Here is a 24,197-nt window from a genome sequence, read left to right on the forward strand (position 1 = left end):
TAGGACATAGGCACCAGAAGACTAAACTAGTTACAGTTTAGAGAGGGCATAAGGTGGAAAGTCAATCTCGGAGGCTCATCATCTTTTACCCTGAGCTTACATGTAAATATGCAAACGTGGCACAGGTATCGTTCATGAAGATATGGAACCCTCGATTACTTACTCCCATGTTTCCTCTTTAGTGATGCTCTTATTATATCACTACCAAAATCAACACTGTGTCTTTTCGCTCGGTGTTCAAAGAACCAATCTCCAGTCTGTTTCTTCAGCTTCCTGGTGAACAACAAATGATAATATTAGCTGGGTACAATTCCATTATATCAGTCTTCAATTGTATTCAGTTTAATCTAGGCCTTGCTTTACAAATTGAAACAATACTACTGACTATTGGATCAACCGAGATCAATTACCCTTTTAATTCCAAACTTATTGTCCCTAAAATAGGAGATGTTTAGATTGAGAGAAATCCAACTTGGCCTCCGCCTGAATATTACTGGCTTTTGGATCAACCGAGATCAATTACCCTTTTAATTCCAAACTTATTGTCCCTAAAATAGGAGATGTTTAGATTGAGAGAAATCCAACTTGGCCTCCACTTGCTTAAAATGGCTGCTGGATGTGTTAGTCCTGACGAGGGGTCTCGGCCCGAAACGTCAACTGTACCTCTTCCTATAGATGCTGCCTGGCCTGCTGCGTTCACCAGCGTTTTTTGTGTGTGTTGGATGCTAGTCTTGTTTACAGGAATAAATCAATTGAAAAATGCAGGTACATTATTCAAAAGTCATATAAAGGAGTATGAATTCTACAAAAACTTTTAGGAAAGCCAGAGGATTGGTTTATTAGGTACTATTATTATATGAAGGTCAATTACTTGCAACAAAAAGCCTATCTGGGATTAGCATACTTCAGATAAGCAGAGATAACACACTCCTTTCTTTTCTGGTCATTTGAGAATATGGAGGAATAGTCTATAATTCTATACTTAAACACTATAATGTCTACATTTTCCAATTCATTTAAAGTGTGCACACTCCTGGCAGCATCTTGCACTGAATGGTTAAGAACCTGTACTAGGCAAATAATTTCATAAAGTTGCTCCTATTCCAGGACTTTGAAGAAACAACCCTCGTTCTTGAACAACTGAACTTCTTCAGATATCTCATCATGACACCAATCCTTCAAAAAGAACTGACAGTCCGGACCTTTAGTGTCAGTTACATTGACAGGCTTGGGAGCAAGATGCTAGTAGCCTATTTTCAATCAAAGTATTCCCTCATTCTCTAATGGGAAAAGTATGATCCTTGAACAATTGAAGACAATGCAATTCAGTGTGAACCTGCCATTCCTTTCTTCCTTGCATTTCAGGTAGCATATTCTTAGAACGCCTCCAATGTGAGTTTACTGTTCACATGCATAAGTACAATGAAACACATAAATGCAGAAGCATCATGGATACATTGCATCAGAAATAGAACATTCACAGGAAAAACTACCTAAACATCAATTATCCAAGAGAGAACTCAATTAGAACAAAAATAAACTCCGTAATGGTGTAATGTTGTATGCTCAGTCCATTCACTCAGAATAAGAGCTCATCTATGTCACCCATCCCGCTAATACATGGGCTCTGCTGCTATGTACTATATTTAAAAAGCGTAGCAGGCAAGCTCTTCTACCTTTGAAGGAAATACTAGTTAGTACGAACACACTCACGACTCTTTGACGCACACGTTGCATTTCCATACTCTGTCTGCATCTTCAGCACCACATTCCTTGCACACCAGGTGGTTACACTGCTTGCACGCATGCCCACTCTTGAGAAAGAGGCCAAGACTCTCCTGACAGCGCGCACAAGTCTTATCACTGTACTCCACACTTCCACGTTTGGCTCCCTTGCGCCGGATTTCCAGCAGCTCCATCTTCAACTTCCTTTGGAAAGAGAAGCCAAGGCAAAATGTGATCATGGGAGCGTTGAGCACAATTGCTAACTTGTTGCCTTTCCAAAGAAAATAAGACTGCACTGACAGAGGACATCAAATACCTTATTAACTTTTACCCTGCCGATAAAGCCTTCTGCACCACTTTAAACAGAATGTGTTCTCGATGTGGATGACCCTCACAAGGCTGCACGTACTGTTCAGCTCTAGAGTGGTCACTGGGTGCCTCATCAGTAACATCCAGCCCTCCTTTTCTCCCTCCACCTCAGCCGGCCCGGCTGTAAGCTTGCCACCGATACGTGGGAAACTCAGGACTCTTCAAAGCAGCAGTCCTCAATCTCAACATGGAGGCTGCTCAGTCTGATCTTCCAAGTTTGAATCTTGACCCAAGCTCACATTCAGCTCAGGACTCTACTGGTGGCCTTAGGACCCTCATTCGGCATCAGTGGAGTAAAGTGCTGGTGATTATATAACATTGGAAAATCTGACTGAGCCTGGTGTATCCCTGCGTTTCTGTCCAAGGGTATCACATCCCATAGACCAGGGGTCCCCAACCTTCTTCGCAAAGCGGACCGGCCGACCGGGGGTGGGAGGTGTTCAAGTAGGGTTAAACTCACCTCAACATGTCTTTTACAGTTAGGGTTGCCAACTTTCTCACTCCCAAATAAGGGACTAAAGTAGCAGTCAAATACGGGACACTTGTGTTTACCCCGAGAAAGACTACCCTGACCATGAAGCCTTGCGCGGGCACCTGTGTGTGCGCGCGTATGTGCCGATTTTTTTTCCACAAATCGGTTGTGGGTGATTCTCTTCAGTGAAACTACACTGTATATACATTATTTCTACTTTATATAGGCTGTGTATTTATCATATTATTCCTGCTTTTACTATATGTTAGTGTTACTTTCAGTTTTATGTGTTATTTGGTATTATTTAGTATGATTTGGTACGTTATTTTTCGGGTCTGGGAACGCTCAAAAATTTTTCCCATATAAATTAATGGTAATTGCTTCTTTGCTTTACACGATTTCAGCACGAAAGGTTTCATAGGAACGCTCTACCTTAGCGGGGGAAATACAGGACAAGGGTGGTCCCGTATGGGACAAACCAATTTAGCACAATATACGGGATGTCCCGGCAAATACGCGACAGTTGGCAACCCTATGTTCAAGTTCAACAGTGCGTGGCAGGGAGTGAGGAAAGGTGCAGCTGACTGTTATCGTTTCCTCACGGCCCAGTAGCACATGCTTTGCGGCCTGGTGGTTGGGGACCGCTGCCATAGACTCCAGTCCAAGGCTGTCAGGTCCACATTCCCAGGCCTAGTTTAAGTGGGCACTGTGTCTGCTCAGACAGCAGATGGGGTTGTGTCAGTCCTTGATTCTTCAGTAGCAGCCTCCATGTTGATGCTACTGGCTGCTGCTTTGAAGAACTCATTGCTATCCTGAGCTTTCCAAGTGGTGACAAGCTTACAGCTGGGACAGCTAAAGTACTGCTGCGAAAAGGTTTGGCAAGGTGGAAAGGAGCACTTCTGGACAAGCAAGTTGAGGAGAGGAGCAGAGGGTGGAACAGTGACAATACAAATTTTAGAGCTGCAAGGGGCACAAAATGGAAGGGTGAGGTGGAAACATGTTGTAAAGAGGCACTGCAACTTCCAAGTTGCCAGAAGTCATTATCAGAAATCTGAATAACTTTAACAGTTGAACAGTTAATCCAAACACCAGAAGAAACAAATCAAAATGGGGTAGGTGGCTAAATTGCCATTGATTTGTAAATGTTGAATTAGGACCAATTACAAGTGCTACTGATTTTCAATAATCAGTTGCTCAGTAACAGAGCAGAAATTTTGCCCAAAATTTAACAAGTATTTCATGAAAGAGAAGGAAATGAACTGCAAGATTTAATCATAGTTCAAAATCCATCTTTTCATCTGCAAAGCTAAGACGACTGTCCTGGGAGATAATTCTAAATTCATATATCTTGATTGGGGTTAGCATTCATTTCTAAAATAATTTTCCAAGTTGTTCTAAAAACACACAGGAATATACATATGTCTACCTTGACATGACACGTACAGCTTCAGTTAGGAGTATGGATCGATTTATATAAAAATCAAAGGTAACAGACTGTATGGACAAATGGAACCACCTGACTCTGATATTTGTGTGAGTCATGTTGAAATTTCTAGTATGTGTATTTTCATTTTTAAATGCCATTTTAGCTTAGCTGAGCAACAAAAGCTTCTTATTCTGGGCAAAAATATTGGAGAAACTGTTGCAAGTGGTCAATGGTGTAAAAGGTTCAACAGCCAGTTATATAGAGTGTGACTATTTCTACAGGTGCATTTGTAAGGGAAGCACTTTTTTGCTGAAAAAAGTTTGCCCAACAAAGATGTCTGAAGTTATTGTTACTTAGGGAGGGAAAGGTGGGTAGCTGGGCCAGAATGGTGCAGCAAATAGTGCTGCTTTTTTCACAGCTTCAGGAATTGGATCTCTCCAGTGCTGCCAGCATGTGGTGTTCAGTGTCAGGTTCCTGGGTGTCAGTATCTCTGAGGACCTAACCTGGTCGCAACATATTGATGCAGCTATAAAGAAAGCAGGACAGCGGCTGTATTTCATTAGGAGTTTGAGAAGATTAGGTTTGTCACCTAAAACACTTGAAAACTTCTACAGATGTACCTTGGAGAGCATTCTGACTGGCTGTGGGGGCGGCAGGGGGGGGGGCGGGTGGTGCTACAACACAAGAACAAAGTAAGTTGCAGGAAGTTATAAAATTTTTAAGTCTGCCCCATTGTGGGTACAAGCCTCTGTAGTATCCAAGACATCTTCAAGGAGTGGTGCCTTAGAAAAGTGGTGTCCATCATTAAGACCCCTACCATATAGAACATGCCCTCTTCTCATTGTTACTATCACAAAGGAGGTACTGGAGCCTGAAGGCACACATACAGCGATTCAGGAACAGCTTCTTCCCCTCTGCCATCTGATTTCTAAATGGACATTGAACCCATGAACACTACCTCAATACTTCCTTTTATTTCTGTTTTTGCACTACTTATTTTAACTCAACCATTTAAGATACTTGTATATAATCACAGTAATTTATATTTTTTCTATATTTATCATGTATTGCACTGTACAGTTGCTGCAAAGTTAACAAATTTCACGTCATCTTCCGGTCCAGGAGGCACCTGGGTACAGTGCTCCATTGGTCGACATTTTCTAGGTAGATCACGAAACCATACATTTCACTTCTTTTATGTCTTTTATGTTTGCTTTTCACCTTGACTGTCACTCTGGAATCGTTGGAGTCTGTGATTTGCAGTTTGGAGATCGTTTGGGTGTTCTGGCGCTCTGCAGCTTCCGAGAGAACTCTGGGAGACAGAGGTAGCGAGAGCAGGCAGGTTGCAGGGTGGGCCGCAAGCTGATGTTCGACTCCATTTCGCTGATTAACTCTTCCATTGTTTGCCGATCGAAGTGATGAGGGCGATTGAAACATCGAGGCCAATATGGAGGGTGATCGCTAGCTGCCTGCCTTACGATCGCTGGGGATCACTCTGTGACCTGAGAGGGGAGAGCCTGCCACTGTACCTGGAGAATGTTGCCCAGGTTTTCTGTATTTTGGATGTGGACTTGGACTGTGGATTTTTTCTTTCAGTCTCATAGTTTTTTGTATTCTGTGTTTTTTTAACCAATCTTTCTCGTTTTTTTGGGGGTATGGGGATTTGTGGGGTCGATGTGCCTGTTCTGTTTTGTTCATTTTTTTGTGTTGGGGAGGGGTGGATTTGAGGGTAGATATATTTCTTTTCCTTTCCTGGTTTCATGGCTACCTGGAGAAGAATTTCAGAGTTGTACACTTTGAAAATAAGTGGACCTTTAAACATTTGACATATGCCGATGGTATTGAACCCGATTCCGATTTTGATTCACACCATTACTGCTCTAAATTTTTCTCTCACATCTCAAGTATGCAAGGATAAGTTATTTGACAATTGTAAAGTTTCCCTTAGTGCAAGCTAATGGTAAAAAAAAAGAATCAGAGTGTTGTTGGGCTTATGTGAGAGAATGCAAGCTGCACAGCTTGTAGGGAAATAAAAAGGAAAGGAAGGGAAGGAATGAGATTGCTCCCTTGAGAGCTGGCATGGATCCAATGGACCAAATAACTTCCTTTCAGATATTGTAAGATAATCAGTCTTCCGTGAAATATCATATGGTATGTTGGGTGAAAATTTGCAGAATGCAAACTTGCAACCTCATATTGAAGGGATTTAGAACTAGTCAGGGTTATTATCCAGTACCTACTCTCTCTTTACTAGGTTAGATTAGATTAGATTAGACTCAATTTTATGGTCATTGTGCCGAGTACAGATACAAAGCCAATTATTACCTTATCCGCTTTTCCTCCAGCGTCCGCAGCTGCTCATCACGGATGAGAACTTTCATGATTAGTTCCTTCTCTTTTTCTGTGAGGAATGACAAGTTGACCAACTCCATCTGATTTGACATAATGCCGCAATCACCAGAAGAGCTAACAACTGTAACAATCTCCTCGGGGCAAATGAAGGAAATTTCAATACTGCAACAAAGAGTTAAACTATAAATGGAAAGTTGTTGATGTCAAAATTCTTTCTGAAGAGGATAATGAATATCAAAATTGGTGGACAATGCTGTATAGTTACTAACCGCAACGGTTCAGAGTCCAGTTGAATTCTGCATTATCTCACGAGGCAACCCAGTCTCTGTGTTCAGACTTCAACTCGTGAGAATGTCCATTCATTGTTGTCCACTGTGACGTCATGTTGTTGTCCATCTGCGTGCACAACTCAACTCACGACTGCCCATTCATTTGCGGTCTTTTAAACATTTCACCAAGTTAGATCCTAGGAAAGAACACTTCCTGGTTGGTTACATGTACGGCAAAGGATCACGATATTAACTCCACAATCCTAAAAATGAAAGTAAATGCGCATTAGGATTGTGAATGTGAATTTTACTAACCTGCGAAAATCTGCAGGTGCTGTAAATCCAAAGCAACACACACAAAATGCTGGAGGAACTCAAATATTTTACTGCTCTTTAGTCTAAAACTTCTAAAATGAGGGAATATCAAATATAATCTATTTCTACAACAAAACTGTACAGATGTTAATTGGACAAGTCCTAATGTAGTTATGAGGTGTGTGTCCTATAGGTAAAGCAATTTGATTATTCCACCAATAAACAAGTTCCTGACATCAGTCTTAAGTCCATATATTCCTGCGGCATTTGACCAAATTTTTAATATGAAGGGCACTTGATTTCACTCGTAAATCCTTGTGCTAAAGGTTAATTCCCAGGATGGCGGGACTGTCGTATGTTGAAAGATTGGAGCGACTGGGCTCGTATACTCTGGAATTTAGAAGGCTGAGAGGGGATCTTATTGAAACATATAAGATTATTAAGGGATTGGACACGCGGGAGGCAGGAAGCATGTTCCCGCTGATGGGTGAGTCCAGAACCAGAGGCCACAGTTTAAGAATTAGGGGTAGGCCATTTAGAACGGAGTTGAGGAAAAACTTTTTCACCCAGAGAGTGGTGGATATATGGAATGCTCTGCCCCAGAAGGCTGTGGAGGCCAAGTCTCTGGATGCTTTATGCTTTCAAAAAAGAGATGGATAGAGCTCTTAACGATAGCGAAATCAAAGGTTACAGGGATAGGGCAGGAACTGGATACTGATAGTGGATGATCAGTCATGATCACAGTGAATGGCGGTGCTGGCTCGAAGGGCCGAATAGCCTACTCCTGCACCTATTGTCTATTGTCGATTGCTAAGCAAATAACCTCTTTCTCAATGACAACAAGACAAAGGAGATGATTATCACCTTCGGGTGAACTCACACCTTGCCCCCTTTACACCAGTGACACAGCAGTGGGAACACAGTAAAGAAAATTCAGCAATACCTCTACTTTCTAAGGAGGCTGAAGAGAGCTGGACTAGGTACATCCACACTCACATCATTCTACAGATGCGCAGTAGAGACCATCGTAACATGCTGCATCACTGCTTGTTACGGAAACTGCACTGTGGCGGACAGGAGGGCTCTACAGCAGATAGTCAAAACTGCCCAATGATTCACTAGCACCAACCTACCCACCATCAGGACATACATACAGAAAAGTGCCGGAAAAGGGCCAGAAACTTCATGAAGGATCCTACCCACCCTATTCATGGACTGTTTGTCCCATCAGGGAGGAGGCTACGTAGCATCCATTCGAGGACCAACAGACTCTAAAAACAATTTTCCCCAAGTCGTAAGCCTGATCAACACCTCCACCGAGTTACTCACCCCTCCACACCCCTAACCACCACTACCTTACTATTTCCTGTCGGTCACCATATGTACAAACACTCCTGTGCCTAGTATCACTTTATGGATATACAATCAATCTGTGTATAAGCAATCTTATGTATTCATATTTATTGTATTTTTAAAATTATTATTGCGTTCTTTATCTGATTGTGTTTTTGTGCTGCATCGGATCTAGAGTAACAATTACTTCATTCTTCTTTACACTTGTGTATGGAAAATGACATTAAATCCGAAATTTGTAAATCATAATGATTGTGGGATTACCTTGAAGAACGTTAATTTATGTTCCATGAGAAGATGCTTCATAGGACAGCTGCTCTGCAATTATTTTTGAATTATTTTATTCTGATTTTTAGCAATTAAAACAAATTTCCTGACAATAATTTCAATAACAGACTCCATATTGAATACAACACCTTTACTGCACTCCTCACTCTGGTTGGGTATCCAGATGAATTCATATTCAGCAGTGACATTCCAACAACACTCTATTTTTGTTGGTAGTGACTAGCAACCATGAGAACAACAGAAACTGCATTAGCAATAAAAGGCAGGGCTTTGCCTCACCTACTAATCTAAATGCCTTAATTGTTTGGTCATGATAAATATGTCCCTCCTGTGCCAACAAAAGAACCTGATTATCATGTTTATACAGGGGTGCTATAGCTGTTACAAGGAAGATGGCAGCAGGCCTCATCTCTTACAAATACCTTTATAAAGAAGGCAGAAGGTATCACGATCAGAACTCATTGTTAGCAACACCTTCACCTGATCAAATTCACACAACGGATAATATTGGGAGCGAGGCTGATTTATTGGCAGATCTGAGTAGTATAAGCCCATTATTAAAAGAGGCCAATTTGTAAAGCTCTTTTAACTGGTCACGCAAATCTGCAATTTTAGTTACACAGACGTATAAATTAGGAGCAGGAAAAGACTTCTTGCTCAAACCTTCACTTATGTTCAATCAGATCATGGCTGATCATACCTATTGCTTTAAAATATTCAAATACTCTTGTCGCCACTCTTTGGAGCAAGAAGACGCTCCCACATTCCAAATATGTCTGATCAGGGTTACAGTTAGTAAGGAGTTGTCCTGCTAGGTGTGGGAAGTGTGGCAACTCTTGCAGGCTGCCCAGCATAATCCTTGCTGATTTGATTTGATGCACAGGTGTGCGCCGCGTGTCCGATCGCATATACGTCTGTAGTCCCGATCGGAGAACGTGACGTAGCAGACGTAACCAATCTCATGTATGACGTGTCTCTTGAGTGTAGTAGCGTTATGTCTCTGTTTAATTTTTCGAAAATATTACCGTAAAGTGCATCATGGCTTCCAAACGCAGCAGCAAGAGGCAAAGGAAAAGTATAGATTTGGAAGTGAAACAAAAGGTTATTAAACAATATGAAGGTGGAAAACCAGTGAATGCTATTGCTTGGGACTTAGGCATGTCGCACTCAACATCACGATCCTGAAAAACAAAGAAAAAATTCTCAAAGCTGTTAAAGGATCGGCTTCACTGGCTCACGAAAATGTGAGAGGGACCTATGAGGGGTGATTGACAAGTTCGTGGCCTAAGGTAGAAGACCAGTTTTAGAAAACCTAGCACATTTATTTTTCAACATAGTCCCCTCCTACATTTACACACTTAGTCCAGCGGTCGTGGAGCATACGGATCTTGAACCTCCAGAAAGTGTCCCCAGATGGATGGTTGATAAGTTTGTGGCCTAAGGCAGAAGGAGGTGAGTTATACAGCTCTGATTACATGCACATGCAGGTCAACTCTTTGAGTGATTATGCAGAAAGTTTGAAGTTAATAACTCATCTCCTTCTACCCAAGGCCACGAACTTATCAATCACCCTTCGTATATCGGATATGGAGAAATTGCTAACGACATGGATTTAGTCAGTACAGGTACTCTACAGTACTCTGTATAGGTTTGCTAAGTATATAACATGGTGTTCACACAACGTCCAAATCACATAACGTCCGATTTCACAGAACGTATTGTGGACGTTAAGTGACGCATACCTGTACATGTGATATATAAAGCTGAACTCTCCTCTTTAAAGTTTTAAGGACTCCAAGAAAATATTTTGCTTCATTGCTATCTTAAACGAATAGTTTCTTATTTTGAAACAATTACTGAAATGCCTGGTTTGCTGCCGCTGCAACTGTGCGATCGAGAATCTCCGGAGGGAAGGCCCCAAAATCCCCAGCTTTGCCTGTCGCTGGCGACCGAGGCTGAGGTCAAATCGTTCGGATAGAGATGGTGCTCAGTACTCGGTGTCGGAGGGCTGATCGAAGCTCGGAAGTTTTCGGACGACTCAGAGTCGGACTGTGGTCGGGCATGGCAGGGAGAGTTTTCTTCTTTCTCCCGTCTGCATGAGATGTGGGACTTTTGAGAGACTTTGCACTTTTTTACTGTGCCATGGCCTGTTCTTCATCAAGTTATGGTATTGTTGCACTGTTGTAACTATATTTTATAATTACGTGGTTTTTGTTAGTTTTTCAGTCTTGGTCTGTCCTGTGATATCACACCGGAGGAATATTGTATCATTTCTTAATGCATGCATTACTAAATGACAATAAAAGAGGACTGTGTGTCCTCATATCTAATCTAATCTAATTACTCCAAGCCTGACATTCATCTGCAACAAGAGACATACTCTCCACATCTGTGTTGAAACTGCTCAGATTCTTATACAGAACAATAAAATCCTAATCACAAACAAGAGAAAATCTTGTTTCTGAATAAACTTCTAACAGGTTAAAAGGAACAGAATCCAGTAGGTTCCTACCAATCTATACCCTGGTAATGACAACACTTCTTTGGGGTAGAGTGTACAGGGTCAACCTGAAAGTAGTTGACCACCAGCAGTTAATTTTAATAGCCTAAAATAATTTTACCATTACTCACAAGGCAGAAAACACGGCAACTTTGGCCTACCTACTCACGTTAATCGGTTGGATCGTTCTGTGGGCCAGTAAGTTCCAAGATCTAGGCCTCAACACCTCCTTGTGCAACTGGAGCCTGAATTTTCTCATTTGCAGACCCCAGTCAGTTCAGATTGGCAACATCTCCTCCACAATCACCATCAGCACAGATGCACCACAAGGCTGTGTGCTTATCCCCTGTTCTACTCACTTTACACTTTAGCCGTAAGGCTTAGCATAGCTTCAACACAATATTTAGGTTTACTGCCGACACTACTCTTGTTGGCTGAATCAAAAATGGTGATGAATCAGCATATAGGAGGGAGGCTGAAATTCTGGCTGAGTGGTGCTACAACAATAAACTCTCATTCAATGTCAGCAAGACCAAGGAGCTGATTATTGACTATAAGAGGAGGAAACCGGAAGTCCATGAGCTAGTCCTCATCAGAGGATCAAAGGCAGAGAGGATCAGCAAGTTGAAATTCCCCAATGTTATCATTTTAGAGGATCTGACCTGGGCCCAGCATGCAAGTGCCATTACAAAGCAGCGGCTCTACTATTTTGTTAAGAAGTTTGAAAATATTCAGCATGTTGTCTAAAATTATGACAAATCTCTATAAATGAGCAGTGGAAAGTATACGGCCTGGTTACATCACAGCCTCTTATGGATACACCAATGCCCTTGAATGGGAAAGCCTGTGAAAAGTAGTGGATATAGCCCAGTCCATCACTGGTAAAGCCCTCCCCACCTCTGAGCGCATCTACTTGGAGCACTGTCGTAGGAAAGCACCCCCACCCATCCACCACATTTTCTCTTCTCATTGCTGCCATCAGGAAGAAGGTACAGAAGCCTCAGGTCCCACACCACCAGGTTCAGGAACAGTTATTACCCCTCAACCATCAGGCACTTGAACCAAAGGGCATAACTACACTCACCCAACACTGAACAACGTATTGCCTCGCTATCTCATGTTCTCAATATATACTGCTTGCTTGCTTGTTTGTTTATTTATTTATTGTAGTCTGTTGTTTTTTGCACATTGCCTATCTCTCCATCTTTGATGTGTGTCTTTTCTCACTAATTCTATTGTGTTTCTTTGTATTTACTCTGAATGCCCACAAGAAAATGAACCTCAGGGTGGTATATGGTGACATATATGTACATTGATAATAAATTTCCTTTGTATTTTGAAGGATCATAGAAAAACCCTGCACCAAGCCTGGAACCTTGCTCTCTAGCATGGAAATCGTGAGAAGTTCTACTGGTACATTATACACAGAATACGTGGCATCTGCCTCAGTTACCATTAGTACTTAACACAGCTATTTTTACATCAACAGTTGCCATTATTTTACCAATTTTACCAATTGTCATCCCAGGATCACAACATACAATCAAAACTGAAGCAACGATTGCATAAGAAGGATGTAATGTTGAACACTCAGGTCCAGAATATAAATCCATTTTAAGTTTTTATTGAAAAATATTTGTACATTTGGGCAGCTAGAAGCAAGAACATTGTAGATCCACTTTTCCAGAATTGGCTCGGCCCCATTCAAATATCAAAATAGCACCAACTGAATTGAGTAGTGTCATCATAAATATGAATATATATTACACTAGGCCCAGGCTTAACTCAGCAACAGGAGTCATAGGTTGCAGATAGCCATGAAAATCTTATTGGATTTGGGAGCTGTAGGCCACATGGCAAAGCAGCAACAAACAACTAGACGAGTTTAGAAAGGAAAAGCAATGCAAGGACACAGCTGGGTTAGACTCAAGTGTGGCAAGAATATGAGAATGAGAAGAAATGATGGCAAGCAGTCCCTCCACCCTGTTCTGGCATGGCTCACTTCACCTCCAAGCTAACTTTTTTTAAAAATCAGACTTGGCGCCGAATACACTCAAAAACTCTGTACTGTCTATGTTCAGCATGCAGAAGAAAGGAGGGCATACAAAACGTGGTATTACAGATGTAGAAAAATACATTTCAGGTTAGGCAGGAGGTAGAAAGCAAATTAGCCCATTTTATACGCTGCTCACTTCCAAAATGCCCACTACACCATCAAAAAGTCTTCAATGCATTACTTCAAGTATCTCACAGTGAATGTACAAGAATTTATAAAGAATTCAAGCAAATACCTCATTCAGCATATGGCAGGGAATGTTCTTGAGAGGAAATCCTGTAGAATCTGGACAGACCAGTTATATAACTTAGGTGGGGTATTGATCATTAGTTAAAATACTGAAGTAGCTGGCTAGATTTTTGAATTATTTTCAACAATGATATTTTACTTTGAATAAAAGTGAAGAGAGATCAAGTTAGTGAGATGCACAGAATCAGAGGCAAACAGATAGACAACTGCATGCAATCAAAATTTGCCAGGCACTGAATTATTCTATGTTGTAGAAGCAGATTCCCAGCTTCCGAGGCAAATTACTTCATAACTTATCTAAATGATAATTCAAATAAAGGAGCCACCTCTGCTTTCCACACCCAAAAATCAGACTGTGGGCGGACTGTTGCACAGTTTCATGGACAGGAACAGTTGACTACATAAAGAAAAAAATTGTCTTGGCTCTGATTAGTGTTGTCATGAATAATATCTAACTGATTAATGTAATTTTTTATGTATCCTTATAACCAAGAAAGACAGAAATTGTTACAATTGTTAATCCACCTAGACCAAAGATGTAATTATCACCTCATTGCATAGATGGGGTGGGACTAAAACTGCTACAATTATTGTGTTTTTGCTGCCGTAGAAGAACTGGGATTCTCTACATCTCAACTTTGGGACGCATATTAAAAGTCTCATTACAAAGCTGACAACCAGAGTGTGGGATCCAAGAAGAGGGTGGTGGAGCAGACCGTTGCCAGCTTCCTGGCGGTCAAAAAGCTAAGATATCTGACTAAAAACATCATTAAAAATACGTTTTCTGAGGTGAATTGTGTTAAATGATCACCACAGTGAAGGGGCGAGTGATGGTGAGGTGATTTCGAGGGATGAATCGATGCAATTGGAGTTCCGATGCCTGTACAGCTGGCCTGGGAGGGAGGCTGGATTGCTCTGTGTGTGGTAAGGGTTGCCAACTTTCTCACTCCCAAATAAGGGACAAAAGTAGCAGTCAAATACGGGACACTTGTGTTTACCCTGAGAAAGACTACCCTGACCATGAAGCCTTGTGCAGGCACCTGTGTGCGCATGCATGACGAGCGCATACGTGACAAGCGCATGTGTGTACGTGCCGATTTTTTTTTCTACAAATCGGTTTTGGCTTAATCTTCCCGATTCTGTTAAGTGAAACTACACTGTACATACATTATTTCCACTTTATACAGACTGTGTATTTACATCATTCCTGCTTTTACTATATGTTAGTGTTATTTTAGGTTTTATGTGTTATTGGTATGATTTGGTAGGTTATTTTTTGGGTCTGGGAACGCTCAAAAATATTTCCCATATAAATTAATGGTAATTGCTTCTGCGCTTTACGCCATTTCGGCTTAGGAACGGTTTCATAGGAACGCTCTACCTTAGCAGGGGAAATACGGGACAAGGGCAGTCCCGTATGGGACAAACCAATTTAGCCCAATATACGGGATGTCCCGGCTAATATGGGACAGTTGGCAATCCTAGTTGGGACCCTGGCAGAGGAGATTCGATTTTGATGCTTGTACAACTGGCCCAGGTATGAGGTTAGATCATTCTGGGCGCCAAGTTGAATTGAAGAGCTTGAAAGCAGCTTCAGGCTGGGTGACGAAATCTGGGCTCAGGGCGAGTTGCTAGACGACATGTTCTAGGCCCGGAGCCTTTTGCTGCAGCTGTGCCTGGGTCCGAGTGTGAGGTACAATGCGCTGCAATTTAAATGCCAGCCCAGAAAGACTGAAAGGACAGGGTGTTGGTCGGGATGAGAGCCGACTTCGCTCGTTGTCTACGATGGTTGTGTCCATGGCCTGAGGCTATGAAGTTTACCCCAGCTACTGCGTTGCGTACCCACTAATGTGATGAACTGATAGGCGAGGCTTTGGGCCTACTCCGGGCTGATCTGAGGACTTGATTTTGGTTCGGAATGCTGTTGTTAGCTTCAATTGTTTCCATGATTTGTGTTTTTTTCTCTTGCGCATTGAGTGTTGGTCTTTTATTTTTATTCTTTTTTTCTCTAAATTCGATTCTTTCAGGTTTCTTGCTTTGTGGCTACCATTGAGCAAGCAAATCTCAAGGTTGTAAAATTTATACTTTCTTTGATAATAACTGTACCTGAATCTTATAATGCAATTCACCTCAATTATATATAGGGACAAAATGTAATTTGGAGGAAGTGAGAGCAAATTAAGTGTGAGAGATTTCAATAGATGAAGATAGGAATTTCACAGCTTAGTATGCTCATGACCAACAGAAACTGCAGAGAGTTGCTCAGCAAATCACAGAAAACAGCCTCCCCTCCATGGACACTGTCTGTACCTTAGTGACTCAGTAAATCAGCCAGCATATTTCAAGAACCTACCCACCCACTCCAGACATTCTCTCTTCTCCCGTAGGGCAGAAGATACAAAAACCTCAAAAGCATGTACCACCACGTTCAAGGACAGCTTCTACCCCTTTGTCATAAGACTACTGAATAATTCATCAATAAGATGGACTTTTGACTTCACAATCTACCTTGTTATGATGTTACACTGTATTGCCTACCCACACAGCTCTTTCTCTGCAAATGTTCCATTTTATCCTGCATTGTTATTGTTTTTGCCTTGTTCTACCTCAACACACTGTGTGATAATTCAATCTGTATGATCAGTGTGCAAGTCAGGCTTCTCACTGGATTGCAGTGCATGTGACAATAATAAACCAACTCCATTTCTAAGATTGCAGCTTCATTTGACTTGTCTCACCATTCCTTAGCAGTCCAACTAATCTGAGTGTTCGAGAGACAGACAATCGGAGATAGTGTAGAGTTAAGTACAAGGCCATGTATTTGAAAACTGGGTCGATTCTCTGAACATCATAGAATGGTGAGATTTAGATCTGTCTGCTGTACAGCTACACAATGAAGGGCCTATAATGATGCTATATCTCTAAATAAATGTAGTCAGGAATTTTTGGCAAAAAGCTTGATTCTTGTGACACTGTAATTTTTCTTTTTTTACTGGGTTCTGAGGATTGCTTGCAAGATCAACATTTATTGCCTATCCTTGTTGGCAGTGAGCCACCTCCTTCAACAGTTCCATCAGTTTGCTCCACAGAATCAAGAATTTAGAACAAGGATGTTGGAACAATGATACATTTTCAAGTCAACACGGCACGCAACTTGGAGTCTGTTGTGTTCCCATGTCTCTGTTGCCCTTGTCCTTGGCAGTAGAATTTGTACATTTAGAGACGCTGTCAGAGGAGGCCAACCAAGGAACAGTATGAATTTTGGTTGATGGTATCACTGTACCACAGTGTACTTCTGGTGGAAGGAATGAATGTTTATGGTGGTGGACGGGATGCCAGCCAAGCAGGCTGTTTTGTCACAGTTGCAAGTTCAGTCAAGTTAATGTGCTTAATAAAGGGTGGAAAGGCTTGGGATGAGAAGGTGAGTCACTCACCAGAGGATACTGAACCTCTGACCTGTCCTTGTAGTTCCCAGATTCACATTCCCAAATACAAATCCATCTCATTTTCCTGCAGGAACTGAAGGTCCATATCAACCCACAGTGACCACTCCTTATTTTAGACCTGACCGTAAATGTCTGGACAGATTTCAATTCAACTGTACTTCTTCCAAGTTAGTGAATGGCATTTAATCCCCATGGTTTCTGCTACACTGGAGAAGTTAATTGAGTGATCAGTTTGCAAAACTTCCATTTAGTCTACAACAGTAACCTTGAGCTTCTAGCTCTCCATCGCTTGAATTCTCCATCCCACACTCAGCTTAATCTCTTTATTCATTCTCTCCATCCCTTATCTCACTGCAACTCAGAACGGCATCATCTTCACTTCGAACAAATGCTGATTGATTTAAAACTGTTTTTTACAAAATACTATCCAATTTAATTCCAATTAAATTGCCAATTTAATTTCCTCTACTTATTATATAAAAAAACAGCTAACAACAGCTAATACATCAGAGGCTAAGGGAACAAACATCTGAAGAATTGTAGACCTGTATTTTAGAACTATATTGTAGGTGCCTGAAATTTACCTGTCAAAGAGGAAGATTGCCCAAGCTTGTACTGTTAACCAGAAAACAATCCAGTTATTTATTACTCAAATCAGTCAACTGTCAATAATTAGCAAAGTAACAGAAGGTGTCAGCAATGCCATGAAATGGCACTCATTCAATGATGCCTACTCACTGATGTCCAGTTTGTGATTTGCCAAGAACACTCAGCTCTAGAACATATCAAAGCCTTGAACACAGAACATAGGAATTCACAGCACATTATGGGCCCTTCAGCCCACAACATTGTGCCGACCATGTAACTTACTCCAGAGACTGCCCAGAATTTCCCCAGCACATATAGGCCTCTATTTTTCTAAGCTCCATGTACCTATCTAAGAGGCTCCTAAAAGGCCCTATTGTATCCGCTTCCACCACCGCTGTTGGCAGTTCATTCCATGCAACCACCACTCTCTGTGTGAAAAACGTACCCCTGACAACCCCTCAGTACCTATTTCGAAGCACCTTAAAACTATGCCCCCTTGTGTTAGCCACTTCAGCTCTGGGAAAAAGCCTCTGGCTATCCACACGATCAATGCACCTCATCATCTTATACACCTCTATCAGGTCACCTCACATCCTCCGTCGCTCCAAAGAGAAAAGGCCAAGTTCACTCAACCTATTCTCATAAGATACGCCCTCTAATCCAGGCAACATCCTTGTAAATCTCCTCTGCACGCTCTCTATAGTATCAACATCCTTCCTGTGGTGAGGTGACCAGAACTGAACACAGTACTCCAAGTGGGGTCTGACAGTACTCCTTCGTCGAAATATGGACTGAGAGCTGCTTTCCAGAGGTTAGATACAAATGACAAGGACAGCACTGAATTAGTGTAGCAATAAGGAATCCTGGAAATATTGAAGTCAATAAGCATCCAAGTAAAAACGCTCCAGTACATGAAGCAGACCTCAAAGAAAGATGGGCATAGTTGTTGGAGGTCAACCATCTTTGCCCCAGGACATCACTGGAGGAGAACCATCTTCAGCAGCTTTATTAATGACCTTCCTTCCACCAGAGGACGCTGGACAAGGGGGTAGTGGTGTAGATGATTGCTAATGATTGCACAATTTTAATTCAGTTTGTAACGTAAGAAAATGAAACAGTCCATGCTTATATTTGGAAAACAGACAACATTCAGGTAAGTAGCAAGTAACACCTGTGCCATAAAAATGCCAGATAACAAGCAAGATTCGAATCAGTAACTCTTAACATCCAATGAAACTACAGATCACCAAGATCCAAATTATAAACATCCTAGAGATCTGCACTGGCCAGGAACTGAAGTGAATTTCTGCATGATACTGAGATCATCAGCACAGGTCAGAGATTGGATGTCCTCTGTCAAATTCTCTGTACCATCTGTGAGGTACCTCAGAAGTGCAAATAACAACTTCACTTTCTCAGGTAAATGCAGCTCCAACAGTTCTCAAGAAGCTCAATTCCATTCAGGTCAAATTAACCAGCTTAATGGTTACTCACCCAAAACATTCAATCTCCATACCACTGGCTCAGAGTTGCCACACTGGTACCATCTACAAAATGTACTATCCAGACTACTCTGAGTGTATTCACCAATCCCATGACCTTAATCTCAGGAACAAGGGCCACGGGCAAATATAAATACTACCACCTGCACGTTATTCTCCAACCAACACATCAGCTTGATTTGGAACTATACTGACATTCCCTCATTATTGCTAGGGGAACCTTCACCAAAAAGGCTGCAATGGTTCAAGAAGGTGGCTCACCACCATCATCTCAAGGGCAGTTAGGATCAGACAATGATTGCTGGTCTTGGTACTAATGCTCAAATTCCCTATATGATCCTCAAAACAAGATCACGTGTCAGGTCTCAAGGGGTCAGCAGTTTTACTGCTCAACCTGAATTAAGAATGGATGGGATCTGTGTGGAATAGTTAAAAACTATTGGCGCATGGCCAAGTGGTTAAGGCGATGGTCTAGTGATCTGAAGGTCGCTAGTTCCAGCCTCAGCTGAGGCAGCGTGTTGTGTCCTTGAGCATGGCACTTAACCACACATTGCTCTGCAATGACACTGGTGCCAAGCTGTGTGGGTCCTAGAGCCCTTCCCTTGGACAACATCGGTGGCATGGAGAGGGGAGACTTGCAGCCGGTCTTCCATACAACCTTGCCCAGGCCTGGAAACCTTCAAAGGTGCAAATCCATGGTCTCATGAGACTAACGGATGCCTAGTATTAGTTAAAAACAAGATTGCAAGAATAAAATGTTACCAGAGGACAGGAAATTACTTACACTAAAAAAAACACTGCACATAATCACAAACAAGAGGAATTCTGCAGATGCTGGAAATTCAAGCAACATACATCAAAGTTGCTGGTGAACGCAGCAGGCCAGGCAGCATCTCTAGGAAGAGGCGCAGTCGACGTTTCAGGTCGAGACCCTTCGTCAGGACACTGCAAGGGTAGGAAGACCCTGATGGTAGTAATCCCCCATGAATAATGTAACATTGCCTTTTTGACATGCTTTTTCTATCACCCGCTGTAATTTGTAGACATATCCTGGCTACTGTTCGGAGGCCTGTAAATAACTACCATCAGGGTCTTCCTACCCTTGCAGTGTCCTGACGAAGGGTCTCGGCCTGAAACGTCGACTGCGCCTCTTCCTAGAGATGCTGCCTGGCCTGCTGCGTTCACCAGCAACTTTGATGTATGTTACTGCACATAATCAGGCCAGATAGCAGCAGCTCCTCACCACAGATTTCCTGGATTTACTCTATTTCTTTCCCGTTTGAAGAAATTTCTTCACTTATTGTCACAGAGCCAATGCTTTCAACTTCACACCAGCATTCTGGCAACAATCAATGCTTTCTTGTCTGTGTCATACCTATGCCATCAATCAAAGCTAGCTTAGCTTTTTTCTTTGTCCAGTGACAGAAGGAAACTCCGATATCCAAACTGCAGCATTATGGATGTAATGGAGGATTGAATAACATAAGTTTCCCAAAATAGATAAATTTCACTTTTGCATGTTACTAAAAAAGCTGGGGGTAACGGCAATATTCATTATGTGATTGAAGACATTCATTTATTAAATTGTAGCTATTTTTTGTTTAATTGGAAAAGTAGAGTTTCGCTTCATTAGACCATGATCCCACGGATATTTTTTGCTACTATTATGAAAATTACAGATACTCTTGCATAACCACAGAAAGAAGTAAAGGAAATAATTCACAACAGAACAAAATAAATGATACTGAAATATAATAAGGTATAGACAAGCTATAGAAACATGCATGCAGAGAGAAAAATCAAGCATAACCATAAGACATTGGAGTAGAATTAGGCCATTTGGTCTATCGAGTCTGCTCTACCATTTCATCATGGCTGATCCATTTCCTCTGAACCCCACTATCCTGCCTTCTCCCCATAACCTTTCATGCCCTGACTAATCAAGAACCTAACAACTTCCGCATTAAATACACCCAATGACCTGGCATCCACAGCCGCCTGTGGCAACGAATTCTACAGATTCACCACCCTCTGACTAAAGAAATTCCTCCTCATCTCTGTCTAAGTAGACATCCCTCTATTTTGAGGCTGTGCCTTCTAGTCTTAGACTCTCGTACCAAAGGAAATATCCTCTTCACATCCATTCTAATTAGGCCTTTCAGCATTGGACAAGTTTCAATAAGAATCCCCCCCACCCTCATTCTTCTAAATTCCAGGAATTTCAATGCTCTATCCATACTAGTATCTTTCCTGTAATACCCAGGGCTCTTATCTTGCTTAGCAGCCTTATGTGCAGCACCTTGTCAAGAGCCTTCTGAAATTCCAAATACACAACATCCACCAATTCTCCTTTGTCTATCCTACTTGTTATTTCTCCAAAGAATTCCAACAGATCCATCAGGCAAGATTTTCCCTCAAGGAAATCATGCTGACTTTGGCCTATGTTATCATGTGCCTCCAAGTACCCCGAAATCACATCCTAACAATCATCTCCGACATCTTCCCAACCACTGAGTTCAGGCTAACTGGCCTAGAATTTCCTTCATTCTGCCTCCCTCCCTTCTTGAAGAGTGGAGTGACTTTGCAATTCTCCAGTCCTTAGGAACCATGCCAGAATCTATTGATTCTTGAAAGATCATTACTAATGCTTCCACAATCTCTTGAGCTATCTCCTTCAGAACCCATTTGGTACAGGTGACTTATCCATCTTCAGACCTTTCAGTTTCCCAAGCACCATATCCCTAATAATAGCAATGGTACTCACTTCTGCCCCTTGACACTCCCAAACTTCCGGCGTACTACTAGTGTCTTCCACAGTGAAGACTGATGTGAAATACTTACTCAGTTCATCCGCCATTTCCTTGTTCCCAGTTACCATCTCTCCAGCGTCTTTTCCAGCGGTCAATATCTACTCTCACCTCTCTTTTACTCTTTATATATCTGAAAAAACTTTTGATTTCATTTTTGATATTACTGGTTAGTTTACCTTCATATTTCATCTTTTCCCCTTTACATTTTTTAGTTGCCTTCTGTGGGTTTTTAAAATTTACCCAATCCTCCAACTTCCCACTAATTATTGGTCTATTATATGCCCTCTCTTTTGTTTTTATGTTGGCTTTGACTTCCTTTGTCAGCCACGGTTGTGTCATCCGACCTTTAGGATACTTACTCTTCTTCGGGATGTATCTATCTTGCACTCCAAATTGTTCCCAGAAACCACAGCCATGCTGCTCTGCCGTCATCCCTGCTAATGCCCCCTTCCAATCAACTCTGGCCAGTTCCACTCACATGTTTATGTAATTCCCTTTCCTTCTCTGTAATACTGATACATCTGACTTCAGCTTCTTCGTCTCAAATTGCAGGGTAAATTCTGTCATATTATGATCACTGTTTCCTAATTATTCCTTTACCTTAAGCTCCCAAATCAAATCTGGTTCATTACACCCAATCCAGAATTGCTGACCCCTTAGTGGGCTCAACCACAAGCTATTCTAAGAAGCCATTTTGGAGGCAGTCCACAAATTCTCTCTTTTGGATCCAGAATCAAATAGATTTTCCCAATCTATCTCTGTATTGAAATCCCCCATGAATAATGTAACATTGCCCTTTTTCTATCACCCGCTGTAATTTGTAGACATATCCTGGCTACTGTTCGGAGGCCTGTAAATAACTACCATCAGGGTCTTCCTACCCTTGCAGTTTCTTAACTCTAGCCACAAGGATTCTACATCTTCCGATCCTACGTCACTTCTTTCCAAAGATCTAATTTATTTAGTTTTAACCGTGTTACGTACCCCGTAACTGGGTTGCCAAACCAGCAGAAATGGATCACTCAGTTGGAGTCTGGATTACTAGAACTAAGAAAGTTTTATTAAAGAAACAAGCAACACAGTACTCTAATCAAAAGGATAATAAATGCAACAGTTCAGCAATGATAAACACACATGTGCACAGAATTAAGATAACAGGATCAATCAAGCTCTATCGTTGTCTAGGGGTAAATGACCAGTTTCAAAGTGACGCAAAGTTCAGTTCAATTTAGTTCAGTTCAGTTCGCAGTAATCGCTGCCGTGGGAGATGGACAATGGAGGGAAGGAGAGAGAGAGCAAAACGAATGAATATTCAAATGGCTTCCACACAGACCTTCGCAGTCAGCTTTCGGGCGAGCCCTTTGTGATGTCATCTGAGGTCACCGACTGTGACCCCCTCCGTTTCCAGATACGATCGTTTCTCTGCGGTGAACCTGACACACACCAGGTTCCCGCCGATCATGCCTTTCCACCCTGTGCGTCTCTGGCTTGATCCCACGACCAGCTGTCCAAAACTTCCCACCGACTTGTGGGAGACGCACCGCTTCCAGGGTCTCGTTACCTTGGGGTGTCGTGTGTGTCTTGCCTTAGCGAACCTGTCCCTTTTTATCCCCCTGCTGGGGTATCGCCTGTCCATCACTTCAAACAGTTCAGGGTTCAAAGGGGGAGCCGATCTTGACAGCTCTCCTTCCGTTACTCTCTCCCGTCCCTTCGTTAACATCTCCAAATGCTGCTCCATTGTTTTCCTTATCTCTCCTTTTTCTTGAAGACAGGTGGCAGACCAACTGCTGATCCCACTGGTGCCAGCACAGGACAGCTAACATCTTAATCTATGTGTATTCTCGTCACAACCGGCACAGCCACTCCTCCTCCTTTGCCTATCTGCCTGTCCTTTCGATGATTGTATATGCTTGAATGTTAAGCTCCCAACTACAGTCACCTTTCAGCCATGACTCTGTGATAACTACGATGTCATACTTGCCTATCTCTAATCGTGCTGCAAGATCATCCACCATACTTTGTATACTGTGTGCTTTCAAATATATAAATCCTGTATGTTACCCTTTTGAATTTTGTCCCCCTTTTACACCTGCAACCCATCCCACTGACTGAAATTTTGCCTCAGCACCTACCTGTCCTTCCTGGCAGTCTCTCCATACACTACCTCTGCTTGTAAACCATCATCACTATCCTCAGCCCTATCACTCCAGTTCCCATCCCCTGCCGATGTTTCATGTGTAAATGAAACGAAATAAATAATACAAACAGAGAGCAAAGAAATGAAATACATTAGTGAGGTCATATACATGGGTTCATTGTCCATTCAGAAATCTGATGAGAGTGGGAAAGAAGCTGTTCCTGAAACCTTGAGTGCATTTTCAGGCTTCTGTACCTCCTCCTTGATGGCAGCAATGAAAAGAGGGCATGTCCTGTGTGATGGGGTCCTTAACGATGGATGCCGCCTTTTTGAGGCATCT

At 42.0% G+C, this 24,197-nt stretch overlaps 1 protein-coding gene across 3 annotated transcripts in view; it reads right to left on the bottom strand.

The window, feature by feature from the left end:
• Positions 1–24,197, bottom strand: part of sytl4 (synaptotagmin-like 4) — an 81,497-nt gene that overhangs the window by 41,287 nt on the left and 16,013 nt on the right. The window contains exons 2-5 of one of the 3 annotated variants that reach the window (XM_063060658.1): positions 6,614–6,810; positions 6,318–6,524; positions 1,714–1,929; positions 164–273 (exon numbers count right to left, since the gene is read on the bottom strand). In XM_063060658.1, coding sequence (XP_062916728.1) covers positions 164–273; positions 1,714–1,929; positions 6,318–6,436 — 445 coding nt within the window. In that variant the 5' untranslated portion in view covers positions 6,437–6,524; positions 6,614–6,810. Of the gene's footprint in view, positions 1–163; positions 274–1,713; positions 1,930–6,317; positions 6,525–6,613; positions 6,877–24,197 lie in introns of all 3 variants that reach the window. The other 2 variants (XM_063060656.1, XM_063060657.1) reach the window with 2 other exon arrangements.

This window comes from Mobula hypostoma, chromosome 10 (assembly GCF_963921235.1).
Source record: "Mobula hypostoma chromosome 10, sMobHyp1.1, whole genome shotgun sequence".
Lineage (NCBI taxonomy): Eukaryota > Metazoa > Chordata > Chondrichthyes > Myliobatiformes > Myliobatidae > Mobula > Mobula hypostoma.